General features: G+C 53.3%; 1 protein-coding gene across 4 annotated transcripts in view; it reads right to left on the minus strand.

Annotated features, from left to right (window-relative positions):
• Positions 1–13,443, minus strand: part of Itga3 (integrin subunit alpha 3) — a 29,105-nt gene extending 15,662 nt beyond the window's left edge. For 2 of the 4 annotated variants that reach the window (XM_048789192.1, XM_048789200.1), the window contains exons 1-7: positions 12,868–13,443; positions 5,826–5,953; positions 5,473–5,552; positions 3,298–3,547; positions 1,354–1,440; positions 745–952; positions 127–323 (exon numbers count right to left, since the gene is read on the minus strand). In XM_048789192.1, coding sequence (XP_048645149.1) covers positions 127–323; positions 745–952; positions 1,354–1,440; positions 3,298–3,547; positions 5,473–5,552; positions 5,826–5,953; positions 12,868–13,073 — 1,156 coding nt within the window. In that variant the 5' untranslated portion in view covers positions 13,074–13,443. Of the gene's footprint in view, positions 1–126; positions 324–744; positions 953–1,353; positions 1,441–3,297; positions 3,548–5,472; positions 5,553–5,825; positions 5,954–6,749; positions 7,008–12,867 lie in introns of those variants that run through there. The other 2 variants (XM_015495497.2, XM_048789209.1) reach the window with 2 other exon arrangements.
• Positions 13,444–14,388: the final 945 nt, after the last annotated feature.

The raw sequence follows: 14,388 nt of genomic DNA on the forward strand, positions 1-14,388 counted from the left end.
CTCTAGGATGGCTCTGAGAAAGTTGGGCCCGAGCCCCATCCCATCTCCTCCACAGGCCCTGTCAAGCCTGGTATGCAGTTGGCGCTCAGTCAGTGGGGGTGCTGGGGAAGGGGTGCTGGCTTATACCCTGGAATCCATCCTGGTTGATGTCACCAATGCTGGCCACAGAGAAGCCGAAGGCAGAGCGACTGGGGCCATGAAGGAGGAGGGAGGGGTGGGCAGGGAAGGAGGTGCCCGCCTGGTTCATGAAGACGTAGACCGCACCCCCGACTTCCTCTTTCCGCTCAAAGTAGTAGGGAGCACCCACCAGGAGGTCCTGCCACCTGCACAGGTGAGAAAGGGCAGGGGAGATGAGAGTGTGAGGTTGGCCCCCAAATGATGCATAACTTGCAGAATGGTGGCAGGGTACACAACTGTGCCAACGGCACCTCAGGTCCCAGTGCATGGGAAGGACACAGGAAGGGCCAACATGGCCCACTGAATAGGAAACGCATGTCATGGAGAAGCCATGCAAGCAAAGATCACACCCAAACTGCCCAAATCTGTTGGAGCCATACAAAGACAGGAAAGTGCAGGTGTCCTGCATATGGCATGCAAATACAGAGCCGCCCATCCTCTGATTGACTCACCACAAGCAGCGAACAAATGCATAATTGCAAAGTTTCCATTTTCCTGACCTGGCCTGGCCAGCCCACCTTCCCACACCTCTTACCCTGACCCCAGAGGATGTCCCTAGATTCTCACCCATCGTTGTTCAGGTCCGCTAGGGCAATGGCGCTGCCAAAATAAGCGCCCACCTGCGTGCCTTCCAGCACCTGCCTCCTCCGCAGGTCTCCGCCCACCTCCTGGCTCAGCAAGAAGACCGCCCCCATATGTCGGTGTCGTGGGGCACCCGTCACAACAGTGATATCCGTGGGATGCAGGATGGCACTGCCTACCTGCACCGTGTATCCTAGGATGAGGGGAAGGTGTTCGATAAGCCCCCAGCAAACTGTGCCCCCTTCTACTCTGGATCCATCTCCCTAGTTTCCTGAACCCCATTATGTTCAATTCCAAGTGGGACAAGAAAGTGGACCCCTGAGCGCCTGTGTCTGTGCCCCATTCCAGCCCCACTCCTCCTACACTCTGGACTGAGCTCTGTAAGGGTAGCAACTTTGCATAACGAGAACTTGGAACAGGGGCTGGCATACAAGTAGTGCTTAATAAGTGTGTACCAGTTGAACTAAATGCCATTGGTCACAACTACACTTTAGCCTCCCTCCTCCACCAGGCACTGAAGGAAGAGAGCCAGTGTATTAGGGACTGAGCCTCCTTCTTTTTTATCACCCAATGGGCCCCCAGAACTGAACTCACCAATGTAGAGGTTTCCTTGGTCCTCTGGGTCCTTGTAACTATACTCAGATAAATCCCAGTCCTTCCGCTGAATCATGTAGCTGTTTCCTTCACAAGGATTTGGGGAAAGGGAGGGGTAGGAGTCACCAACCCTTTCTCTTCCACCACGTCCAGCCCTCCCACCCCATTGTAATAACACCTTTTGTGAGCACTTTGTCATTTGCAAAATATGACCCCTTTAGAAATTTCATGATGTCATATGATGGATGACTCCCATTGTGCAGATGAGAAAAGTGAGGCCCTAGGAGGGAAACTGACTTCCTACAGAGCAACTAGCTGTAGAGGCATGGCCAGACTCCTGCCTGCAGGCTCCTGGGTGTGGACACTGGCTGATACTTTCCCACCCTCCAGATGCCTTGGGCAGGCTCCATGCCATTATCTTGTGGGACCATCCCCAAATTTGGGCTGCCTACCTGTTCCCAGGTAGAGTACCTGTGACCCTGCCAAGGTTCTAAAGGACCAGGGGGAGACAGGCAGGGCCAGGGGAGGGGGCAGAACTTCATTGTTCCATGAGCCCAGAGCTGTGGCTATGGCTGGGCCACCTGCTGGTCAAGAGGAGGAGACTGAGGGTTCCCTGCCTGTAGATTCTGTGAAATAAGGATACATGAAGAGGAGAGGAGTCACTATCACTACAATCTGTGTGATGGAGAGAGGTAGAGATGGAGGACGCCTGAGTCATCAGACACCTGTAGGACAGTATGTCCTGTAGTCCCCAAAAGGAGGGTGGCCCTCCATGCATGTGACATGAAGAAATACCCCTGGCTTTGGATAAGTGAAAAGAAAAAGTAGCAGGATAGCATGTTTAATAGGATTCTATTGGCAAGTTTTTGTCTTTTAAAAGTTATCTATGTATTCTAAGTCTGGAAGGATTCAAAAGATACTATTAGCATCAAGAAATGGGTTGAGGGCTGGGGCTACGGCTCAGTGGTGGAGCACTTGCCTATCATGTGTGAGACACTGGGTTTGATTCTCAGCATCACATATAAATAAATAAATAAAATAAAGATATTAAAAAAAAGAAATGTGTTGAAGGAGATGGGTGGGAGAGGAGGGACATTTTTACTCTTTGGGGGGTGGGGTACTGGGGATTGAACTCAGGGGCACTCGACCACTGAGACACATCCCCAGCCCTATTTTGTATTGTATTTATTTAGAGACAGGGTCTCACTTTTGCTGAGGCTGGCTCTGAACTCTCGATCCTTCTGCCTTAGCCTCCTGAGTTGCTGCACCACGCTGCCCAGTGACAATTTTACTCTTTATTTTACCAAATCCTGCTGTAATATTTAGTGGTTGTTCCAGGAGCATGTTTTATTTTTAAAGTAAGTTTTTAATCTAGGTGCAATGGTACACACCTATAATCCAGCTATTCAGAAAGCTGAGGCAGGAGGGTTGTCAAGTTTGAGGCCGGCCTTGTCTTAGCAAGACCCTGTCTCAAAAATATAAAGGGTTGGGTACGTAGCTCAGTGGTAGACTACTTGCCTACCATGTGTGAGGCCCTGGGTTCACTCCCCTACATCACAAAAATAAATAAATAAATAAGTTTTTAGTGGCTAAGTTGCAGTCAGATGGACCCACATGACAATCCAGGTTTCAGAACTTATTATTGGCCACAGGCTATTTATTTCACTTCTCTAAGGCTCAGTTTTTTTATCCTATAAAATGAATATTATAAGAATACTTGCCTTGTAAGAGTATAATTAAGACAGTCCCTGGCACACAGTAAATGCTTTAAAATAGTGGAAGTCATGGTTGCCACTGTTAGCACAAGGTCTTCTGCCCATCTCTCCTGCCCCCTAGTGGGGATGGTCTGGGGTGGGCAGTCCCAGTGGCTAACAGGGTAAGGGGTGGGGTGGGGGTGGGTGGTGAGTGCTCTCTGCTCCTCCTCCCTTTTTCCATGGTCCCCACCTTTCCAATTGTAGGCACCAGGGGCTCCGAAGTACACAGTGTTCTGGGTAAAGCCGCCACTGGTGCCCAGCTGGCACATGCCCGTCTCCAGGTAGTCGGTGTTACTGTTGCACATCTCGTTGTGGTAGGTCTGCCAGTCATCGCTGGCATCCAGCTCTAGGTCGTTGCCCCGCACGTAGCACTTGCCTACCATTCGCCGCTGGTCCTCCGACCCTGACCACAGCACCTGGGTGTAGCGGTGGGCACAGACCTGGGGAGCACCCCCCAACACATGAGGCCTTAGCCAGAGCAGGGGCCCAGGGAAAGCTGTCTCCTCTGGCCCAGGCACCTCGGGCTTTGTGGGACTGAAGGAGAACCCCGGGCTTCTTTTCCTTTCTATGGTGATAATTAAACTCACATTCCCTTTCCAGTACCCAGAAATCTGTTCTGAAGGTCAAGAGCAATTTTTGGAAAATTTGTAAGGACTTGAGAGTAGCTAAGACAGCTAGGAGAAAGGATGAGGGAAGGTGGGGCTTAGGTTCTAAAGTAAAAAATGGGTCATTTCCAGAGAGATTAGGGGACTTGCTTCTCTCTGTCCCCAGATGACCCTGTCAGCTTAATAAAAGGACCATTATTAAACCGGAATAATAATAGTAATACTCATCATAATAATAATAGCAGCATCTAACACTTACTGAGTGCTTACTATTTGCCAGACATTAACAACTCCATAGTGTGGGGACACTTATTTCCCCCGTTGTAGATAAAGAAACCAAAGCAGAGAGAGTTTAGTAGCCTGTCCAAGATCTCACACCTACATAGAGGCAGAGAATATTCAAACCAAGACCCTCTGGCTACATAGCACAAGATACTGTGCTGCCTCATAAAGGTGACTCTACACACATCTCCAGGCCTCCTGCAGCTACTCAATATAGATTTATTGGACAAACCAGTGAATCAGATTAGTGTGTTCTAGGGCTGGGGGTGTAGCTCAGTGGTAGAGCATGTGTTAAGCATGCTCCAGGCAAGAACACAAAAAGAAGAAAAAGGGGGTGTTTTAAAATAGCCTAGGGTCAGGCACAATCAGAAATTGGCCCCATTCTTGTTTATTTGCTTTTCCCTGATCCCTTCTAGCTATGAGAGCCACTAGCATGTCACATGAGCCTGTCCTAAGTTTCTAGGACTAGCACAGTGCTTGGTACTCAGTAGGTACTCACTAAATATTTATGGAATGATTGAATGGGTGAGTGATTACCTCATTGCTAAGGACCCAGGATCTAGAATGGCTGTAAATGGTCTCGTTGACCTATAACCATTCGCAACAGGGGTCACAAAAACGTGTTTCAGTGAACTGATGCAAACCTGGAGCTCTGAATAGTGTTCAAAGGTGACAGAAATCACAGCAGTGATGGCTACAGGGGTGGTAACTGACTATAAAGAGGCACAGAGAACTTTCTGGGGTGATGTACATATGCTTCATCTTTCATGCGTGTTGATTACGCAGGTATACACATATTCCTCAAAACTCACAGAAACGGGCTGGGTGAGTAGTTCAGGGGTACAGCACTTGCCCAGCCTGTGTGAGGGCCTGGGTTCCATCCCCAGTACTATAAAACAAAAACAAAACAAAAAACCCAAAACAAACAAATAAAAAAAAACCCTCTTAGAAACTTCAAATCTGTACATTTCACTGTATGTATATTTTACATTAATTTTAAAATGAAAACAAAAATGTCCATCTGGGCCTTGGAAATTGAGACCCCAGGGGCCAACACTAAAGGATGTGTGTAGGAAGTGACAACTGACAGCAGGGAGTAGCCCCCAAAGCAGAGCTGGGTAAGCTGGGGTCAGCAGGGCTGGGTCTCTTCCGGCAGCCTGCCTCCCAGGAAGGAGGCAGGCCAGCGCCCAACAGCCTGGGGCCTTCTCTGCCCTTTGCTCCTGCAAGTTCCCACGAATAAAGAACACCCCATGTGGGTGCGGGGAGGAAGCGGGTGATTCAGACAGGACCCAGGCCATGCCCCGCCTTGGGAGACAGCCAGACACATACCCCCTCCCCTGGAGTACAGTGTGCAAGGATAGAGAGGCCTGTGGAGACGCAGCCACTGGAATGGACACTTGCAAAGACCACATGCATGCACCCCTGGAGAAGGAAGGAGAGAGCAGGCAGGGCAGGGCCAGCAGTGAGTGCCTACTTACCAGGACTCTGCCTGCAGGGCCCTGGCTGGCCACAGTCACCCCCAGCCACATGTCCTCAATAATGTGATGGTCAGGGTCACCTAAAGGCATGGGAGGGATCATGAACCAGGGCACCTCACCCCATATACCAGTGCCCCAAACCCCCAGAGGACAGTAAGTCTCTTAGACTCTCAACCCCAGTAGGGCAGCCCCGGCTACTCCCCTCTTCAGTCCGTCATAACTTTGGTATCTACCAATCCCACATCTGCTCTAAGGCTCGCTGTTTTACTAGTCACTAGATCAGAAATCACTAGAAACTGCATAAGCAAGCCTTGTCCTCTCGCTGTGCCTCCCCACCAGACACTGCTCCTCACTTTTCTCCGTGATGTCCATCCGCTCACAGTCGTTCTTGTGGGCAGTGAGGGGACACAGGTACACAGCACCAGTCCGGTTGGTGTAGCCATCAGACACAGCGAGTTCCCTGGGGGCACCAGCCAGGAGCCTGGGGGCAGGGAGGCAGGGGGTTCCAAGCTCAGACTCTCCCAATCTCCCCCCAGCCAACTTGTCATTCAACACCCAGTTACTGAGTATTGGCTCTGTGCCAGGCTCTGGGGCTGGGACAAGAATGGACCCCAGCCCCTGCCCTCCAGGAAAGAGCCCAGGCAGGCAGGAACAGACAGTAAGTGCCACAGGAAAAGGACACAGAGAGACCTGCAGAAGAGGGTGTCTGAGGACAATGACCAGGGGTCACCCCATGAAGAAGGGGAGCAAGGGCACTTTAGGCAAAGGTACTGCATGTGCCAGGGCCAGGAAACATGAGGAAGCAGGGTGATTCAGAGCTCAGGCCCTCCATAGAGCCGGAGCCCAGGAACATCCGGGGAGGGACAGGAGGAGAGGGTGGGAAGGACCTTGGAGGAGCCGCAGAGGGCAACCCAACCAGATGACATGGTCAGATCTGGGTTTTCAAAGGAATGTTTTGGCCTCAGAGATGAAGGTAGAGGGGAGGAGTCCTAGAACTGGGTTCCAATGACCTGACACTTTGAACGACGTGGTCCAGCAGCCCTGTTCCAGTGGATGGGCAAGGACTATTGCCTTGCCTCCAGAATCCATCTTTGGGGACATGACATTGACAATGAGCTCTTACAAGGGTGCTTAGAGCCCTGGCAATCCATCCCACACCAAAGGGGTGGCTGGAACCAGAGGGATCAGCCCTGAAATATTATCTCTGAGGATAGTCGTGGGGCCATGACCATCAGACATCCTCGTGAAAGAGGCAAATTCCTCAGCCCACCACTGACCTTCTCCATCGAATCCAGGGTACCCCTGCTGGAGAACCCAGTTCTTCCATGCCTCCTCCCCAGAAGCGTCCCTGCAGCCTCTCAGTGTTCTGCCAGGACCCCTCCTCGATCCTGATGATGCCAGTTTCCTGGATGGCAGGCACCTTTCAGGTTCTCCTCCAACTGGCCCCAGAAACATTATCACCTTGAGGCCCCAGGCTCAGAACTTGGGCTCCAGGGCTCCCATCAGACTCTGGAAGTGCCAAGCAGGGCTGTGCCTGCAGCCCCTGCCAAGGACCTACTTACGAAGGAGGCAGGGAGTGGGTAGGGCAGGGCCAGGCAAGCTGGGGCCTGGAGTGTCTCCTCCCACTGGGATTCAGGAATGCACAGCCTGGGGTGCTGGGAAGGGGCGTGGCCTCTGCCTGCACCTCACATCTGCAGCTCAAACCTCACCCTGGGGAAGTGTTCCTGGGAGTGAGGGCTGGGCTTCCCCAAGAAGAGTAACATTATGAGATTATGAGCCCCGCAGGGAGGCTGACAGGGAGCCACAGTGGCCTAGTCAGTCTCCTTCTGCCTGGGATGGGGAGGGTGGCTCAGTGAGTCCACTGCCTGACCACCCATGGACATCCACCCCCAGGGCTCCTAACAGATGAAGAAAGCCAGGGCCCGTGGGAAAGGAACATCACAGCCTGGGAGCTGGTGACCTTGTTCTAGGATCTATTCTGTCTCCAAGGGTAATTTCCTCTCCCAGAGCCTGGATTATCTCATCTGTAAAATGGAAACAGCAGCTGTCTTACCCACCTTTGGGGGTTATTGGAGGAATAAATGGGTTCACTTGGTAAAAAGCTTTCTGACTATGAAGCCATGGCTGATGTGGTTACTGCTGTTCTGATTTCTTGTGGCACCAAGACTGGCTCTAGCATGACCCCAGACTCCCTTCAGGGACCCCAGGAATTTCAGTCCTAACACAGGTTAGGAGGCCTGGAGCAGAGGGGAAAGGAACAGAGTACTGCCATCCTTTAGAGGGAGCAGGGGACTGGACACAAGTAGGGCTCCCGCAGCTTGACAATACCAGGCAGTCCCTGAGGGTGTGGGCACTGGTGGCTAGAGTCATTCTAGGGAAAAAACAGTATCAGCTGGAGGTGGAGGTCACCTATGATGACCTTGAAAGGGTACAGGCTTCAGCAGTGAAGGGGACCCTAAGGAGCCCAGGTTGCGTTCCAGGACATGCAACGTAGTGGAAATACTGCCCTCATGCTGCTCCTGCCCTGTCCAAGCTGCCGGCAGGAGGTGCCCAAAGAGTGGGGTCTCTCTGCCTCCCAGCGCCCTCACCTCAGCCAGGAGGAGCTGGGGGAACCCCCCCCTTCTAGCTGCCTGAGGTACTGAGCCAGCAGAGCTGGGCATAAATGGCAACTGGATTAAACAAATTCCTATACCACCTATACCCACCCCCCTTGCCAGAGCTGCCTTGTGCCCACAAATGGAGGAGGGGACAGGACCCATGCTTTAATCCCAAACCCACATCCTAGGTCCCCCCCTCAGAGATTCCACAGGAGCCCCCCCACACCCCCTGGAGTATTTTTAGCTCCTACTTGGCCCGCTCAGAGGCCCTTTAAGGCCCTCTGGCTCCCAGCCCAGGATCCAATGGGTCTCCAGCCAGAGGCCTGCATGTGCATAGGGGAAGGCAGGTTTGCAGAGAGTCAGGTTCCTGCTTCCCCAGTCACAGCCAGGTGTGCCTGGTGAGGGCTGGAGAATCCAGAGGCTGCAGGGAACCTTACTAATATGCAAATGAAATACAAATTGTTATGCAAATGAAAACTTCAGCTAGCTACCTGCTGTTGGGGCTAGTCCAGATCAAGCAGTCCAAAAACCCACCCCTCTCAAATCAGCATTTAACCCAACTCCCAGCCAGTCAGAAGGCAGAGGCAGCAAAAGTGTGGCCCGGATGAAGCTCTAGGAAAACAGGAGGTGGACCTGGCCTCTCCTGGAGTCAAGCTGGGCTGGGAGGGAGGGGGTGTGGAGGAAAAGATGGCTCAAAGTCTCTCACCTAGCTGCCTCCTCTTGAGTATGTTCCATTCTGAAGGCACCTCCTGGCCTCTGGAGACCCCCTGAGCCCTGAGTTCTTCCTCACCCGGCCCCAGTGTTACTCCAGGGCAGCACGAAGCTAATGGAGCAGCACAAAGTGGTAGAATTGGAGAAGGCTGGGGAATGGGGCCCAGGAGAGTTCAGGGCACCAAGTTGGCTCACTCCAAAAAGGAGGGCCCCCCAGGCACTGGGGTGATGCTCAAAGAAACAGTCTCTATGATTCAACCTCACAGACTCCTTCATCTCGGGAGTGTGGGTGGAACCTGTGGAAAGAGGAGGAGGCCAGAGGATCTAGCACTCAGTCCCCTGCCTTATTCCTAGGGTCCTTAGCCCCTGGGCTCCTTCCCATGCCAGGCCAGGAAGCAGGAGGGGGAGGGGATCTGCTCTGGCCTAAAGCCCTGGGGTGGGAAGGGGCAGCTCCTAGATGCTCAGATGCCAGCCCTGTGCCAGCCCTGCTGCCCAAATTAGCCACCTCCCCAGAGGCTCCTCCTATGGCGGCTGAAACTGCAGCCCTCCCATCCTCCTTAGGCTGCCCACACAGCCCCCTCTCCTCCTGGTGACTCAGCCCAAGAACCAGAGCAACACGCTGGAGGGAAGGAGAAAATGAGGACAGCAGAAAGAGGCTGGGGGGGTGCTCCAAGTAATGGAATAAGCACAACAGTCTATTTTTCCCATTTCTTCTCCCTTTCCCTGGCTCTTCAGGATTTTTCCATATTTGACCCCACAGGGCATTCTTCAAGTTGTCTAGCCTCAATCCCACTTGCTGCAATGGACATCATCTTCCTACTTGGTTTAGCTCTGATGGAGTCCCTTTCGCTGCTTCTTATTTCTAAGATCAGCCTTCCCTACCTCCTGCCCACTTTGAAGCCCCCTGGCCTGGACTGGTCATTGGAGAGAGTCCAGGGAAAAGTCCTCCAGCCTGAAGCTGCCGTGCTGCTTCTGCTGGCACTAGCAGGAGAGGCTGCCGGCTGCCTGCCCAGGGAAATGTGTGTTGGGAAAGCACAACAGGTTGCCCAGCTCCCCCTGCCCCAAGTATGATCTCATTTCCAGGAGCTGCAGCCACTCCCACCTGAGGCCTCCCAGACATCTTTATTTCCAAGCAAGTGAGGAAAGGAGAGAGGGTCCAAAGGGATCCCCTAGAGTCTGAGATCAGGCCAGACCAGGGAATGGCAAAGCAAGTGCTGGGGTGGATCAGAAACCACCTCCCAGAAGAACAGTACTTCTGCCTCCCAGGACTCCTCATGCCTCTTGCTAAGAAGCCCAAAGTGCCAGGCACCTCTAAATCCCAGCAGCTGAGGAGGCTGAGGCAGGAGAATCCCAAGTTCAAAACCAGCCTCAGCAACTTAGCAAGGCACTAAGCAACTCAGTGAGACCCTGTCTCTAAATAAAATAACAAAAAAGGGCTGGGGATGTGGCTTAGTGGTTAAGTACCCCTAAGTTCAATCCCCAGTACAAAAAAAAAAAAAAAACCAAACAAACAAAAAGTGCTTTGGTCCTCATTCCTCCCTTACAGAGACTGGGAGCTTGGGGCTGGGTTATGGGTGGGGAACCCAAGTGCAGAGATGAAGGTGATGACACAGCAAGGAGTGTCCACCTTGGGGTTTTAGCCATTTCTGGAACAAAGCCTTCTTTAAGAACGCAAAAGCTGTGTTCTTCCCTCCTCCTGACCCTAGGATGAGGTTCAAATATACATGATTTGCATATAATTTCAGGGGTCCCTGCATCTCCTGGAGACCTTCTGTGAACTCCAGACAAAAGGCCTGTTCAGGACCATGAACACTTTGGTTCTTCCAAAGGGACTTTGAGACTAAAAGAATAGAAACCTGCAGCTTGACCTACTAGCTCCCTTGAGCTCTGTGCTCAGACAGCTGTTCACATCTGGCTACACAGCTGGTTGCAGCTAAGCCCAGCTAGGGCCAGCTGACTTTTCCAAAGGGCCAGGGGGCTGCACTCTGTAAGATGAGATGAATCAAGATAGAGAACTACCCCTGGATGAGACTGAGGATACCCAATGGGAAGACTCAGAAATTGTCTAGAACCACCTGCCATTCAAAGGTTCAGCAACTTTGAAACTCCTCCAAGAAGAACCCCTTTGCTGGGCTATCTTGGGTGGAGTCCATGGGCAAAGTGGATGTACCCCATCCTGGCTTCAGTTTGAGAGCCTCTGGAGGGTCCTTGGAGAATTAGGCACATACAGAGCATTTTACACATACTATCCCATGCAAGTCCCACTAAAACCCCTTGAAAAGGGCATGTCGTTCCCCTTCTGCTGACATGTGAGCAAACAAAGTCTCAGGTGTTAGTGACAGAGCCAAGACAAGACTCTGGCAGTAGGACTTTTGAGCCACTTCTCCCTCCATAATGCCAAGTTGCCTTTCATAGGCCAACAGAGGTGGGGAGGAACACATAGATTCAGGTCCAACACTTTTTTAAGGAAAAATTGGCCACTGGCAGGGAAATACTTGCTCAAGATAACACAGTAGAGAGGGAAGGGCTGAAGAATCGGTTTTTATTCTTTCTTCCCAGTCCAATCTTCTCTTTCACTGTGTTACTTTATGTCATGGAGATTCTGCATCAAAACACCTGAAAATCGGGGCTGGGGTTGTGTGAGGCACTAGGTTCGATTCTCAGTACCACATATAAATAAAGGAATAAAATAAAGGTCCATCAACATCGTAAAAAATATATATATATATGAAAACAAAACAAAATTTTAAAAAATGAAAATCATTTTCTGGGCTAGGGTAGAAAAAAACATTGCTATAGAATCTTTCACTGGTGGTCACTCAGGGCCTTCAAATGATAGAAGGCTGGCCAAAGCCAGACTGAAGTTGCTAAACCTGGCTGGGTAGGGTGTGGTGGCCCTACCCTCTGAGAAGAAAGCCAGATGGGGGAGAGGCTAAGTCCAGGTAGGTAGCCTGGACAGGGGCTGGGCCAGCAGGGCAGGGGCAGGAAGGTAGCTGAAGCAGAGTTTGGACTTTGAACACTCCAAACTTCAAGTTTCTGCAGGCCTCAGTTATAGCTGGAGCATTTTCAACTCAGTTTTAGGCTGACCAGGTCTTCTAGTTTAGCCAAGTTAGAGACCAGGTAGGGACAGATGCCTAGCAGGTCACCTAGGTGGAAGGGGTCTGCCTGATTTGTTCCAGCCACTGCCCTTTCCCGGGCAACATTACCTCCTCCAGTCACCCTCTTTCCCTAGCTGCCAACCTCAGCAAACTGAGCCCATGCAGAGAAACCTCTGAAACCCCCAGCTCTTCCGGCTCACACACGCTGCAGGTTCTCCTTGCAGCTGTGGGGAAGGAGGGCAGAAGGAAAAGAAAAACACCATTTCCCTCTTCAAACCAAAACAAACACACTCAGGGCTGCCGGTTCAACATGAATCTGAGGAATGCAGGGAAGAGGTCTGGTGGGAGAGCCCTACCGCTTGTGGGTGGGCGCCAGAGACCAAGCCTGTCTTCTACTGCCCCTTCCTCTAGGAGTCGGAGGGAGCCTCTGGACAGCTCCAAACACCCAGACTCCCCATCACCTCACTGCAACGCCAAGCAGTTGAGAAGGCAGTCCAGGCTGGCTCTGCAGAGGGCGTGGTTGGTGTGGCCACAGACTAAATGCAAGGTGTAAGTGGGGGCTTAAATGCATTTGCTGAGGATTCTACCCAGGCAGAGGGGAATGAGGGTCCGCTAAGTGTTTATCTTGCAGTTTTCCCCAGCTTCCAGTCCCGCAGAGAAAAGACCAATGGTAGGTAGCCGGTTTACTAGGGGCTCAAGCAACAGAGACCCCATTTCCGCTCTCGGGAGAGGTCCGAAGGGTGGAAAGGTGTCGTCTAGACAGGTTCTGGCAGAGTCAGCACTCGCCAATGATTACCGCTCCCCAATCCTTCACTTCCCGCCAAGCCCGGCAGTCTGAGAGCTGCCGGGGTACCCGCCCCCTTAATCCTGGGTCACAGTGGCCAGTTGCAGCGGGTCTGGAAGTCCGAGGGCCCAGGGCTCCCACCCAGCTCCGGATCCGCACCCCCGCACATACTCTCTCCTTCCCCACCCCCGCCAGACGGACTTACAGGTATCGCTGCTGCCGCTCTGTCTGCCGATGGAGGGCGACCGAGTAGCCAAAGAGGCTCCCCGGGTTCTGGGCCTCCTTCACCACCAGGAATCGGGTGTCCAGGTTGAAGGCGGAGGCGACGCGACCGCCGGCCGCCACCATCAAAGCGAGCGCGCAGAGCATCCGGCGCGGGGCTCGGAGCGCGCGGTTGGGGCCGAAGCCCATGACTGAGCGCGAGCCGGGGCGGGGACCAGAGCGCTCGAGGGCGCGGTGCGGGGAGTGAGGACCTGTTCACCTGCTCCGGGCGCCTTCAGAGGACACTGGAGCCCGCCGCGCCGTTGCGCCGGGAGCTGATCAGTTTCTCGCTCCTAGCCGGCTCAGTTTCACATCTGCTCAGGTCTGCGCCCTGGGATCGCCTTCTAAGGTCCGTGGATCTATTCTCACGCCTGTCCGGCTGCCGGGTCACCGTCCCTACACCCGGAGCACCCGGCTCCCAGCTTGTCCCGGCCGCGCCCCCTTGACCGCGCTACCGCCTTCTATCCCGGCCAGGCGGCGGATCTGGCCAAGCAGACCCGTGGACCACAGGGAGGACGCGAGGGAGGGGTCCCCCGCGGCGTGCGCCCCGCCTCCTCACGCCCAGCCCCGCACCTCCCCACCTTGCGCGCCCAGTCCCGGCTCCGCTTTCCTTCCGGGGAAAGAGAAAAGGTCCCGGCCCCGCCACCGCCTCTTAAAGGGGCAGCACCGCCCCTCCCTTCTCATCCTTCCTACCCCGGCTCCGCCCTCTTCCCCAGACACCTGTCAGGAACCCCTAAAGGCTTGAATTTCCTCTCCCCGCCCCTCGCTTCTCCCAGGAACCGTCTCCTCCTGAGCAGTACTGATTGAACGGGCGGGGCCAGGGGTGGGATTTGTCTGGCCGCTTCGCTGAGGCCGTTTCTGCCACTTGGAAAGGCCGTTCCAGGCGCGGCCACCTCGGCTGTCCGGGCTAGACAGATGAGGCGATGGCATATCTGGGAATCGACGTCTGCGCGCAGCTGGTTGGAATGGTGAATTGGCTTTCGCAGCGCCGTGAATCCCTAAGGGATGACTGACGGTCTCTGGGCGTTCTTCTCGCACCCAGTACCTTCACTGTCGGTCGGGATTTATTTCTCCTGCTCACCCACTCCCACCCATCGTGATCCAAGCTGGGAATGGTTCGTCAGCAAAGCCAAACAGATATTTTGCAGTGGTAATAACAAAGCATCGCTAATTGTAATTAGCAAAAAGACAGCATTTTCTCCTGGGCAAAGCCTTCTGGTATCAAGGGATAAGGCTGTCCATATGGAAACGAGTTTCTCCTTAGAGCGCACTGCGTGGCCAGAGAGTTGGGTCCAGACTGAGCCCATTTCTCATCCACTCCTGTCTTCAGGGCCAAACCTAACAGAATCCCAATGGCCCCTCCCTCATCCCATAGCTCAAACTGTATGTTTGGAGACTGGGCGGGGACACCAACCCCCACAGGTGTGTAGTAGGTGGTGCCAGATGGAGGTAGGTGGAGGAGGCC

Source organism: Marmota marmota, unplaced genomic scaffold (genome assembly GCF_001458135.2).
Source record: "Marmota marmota marmota unplaced genomic scaffold, marMar, whole genome shotgun sequence".
In the NCBI taxonomy this organism is placed as follows: Eukaryota; Metazoa; Chordata; class Mammalia; order Rodentia; family Sciuridae; genus Marmota; species Marmota marmota.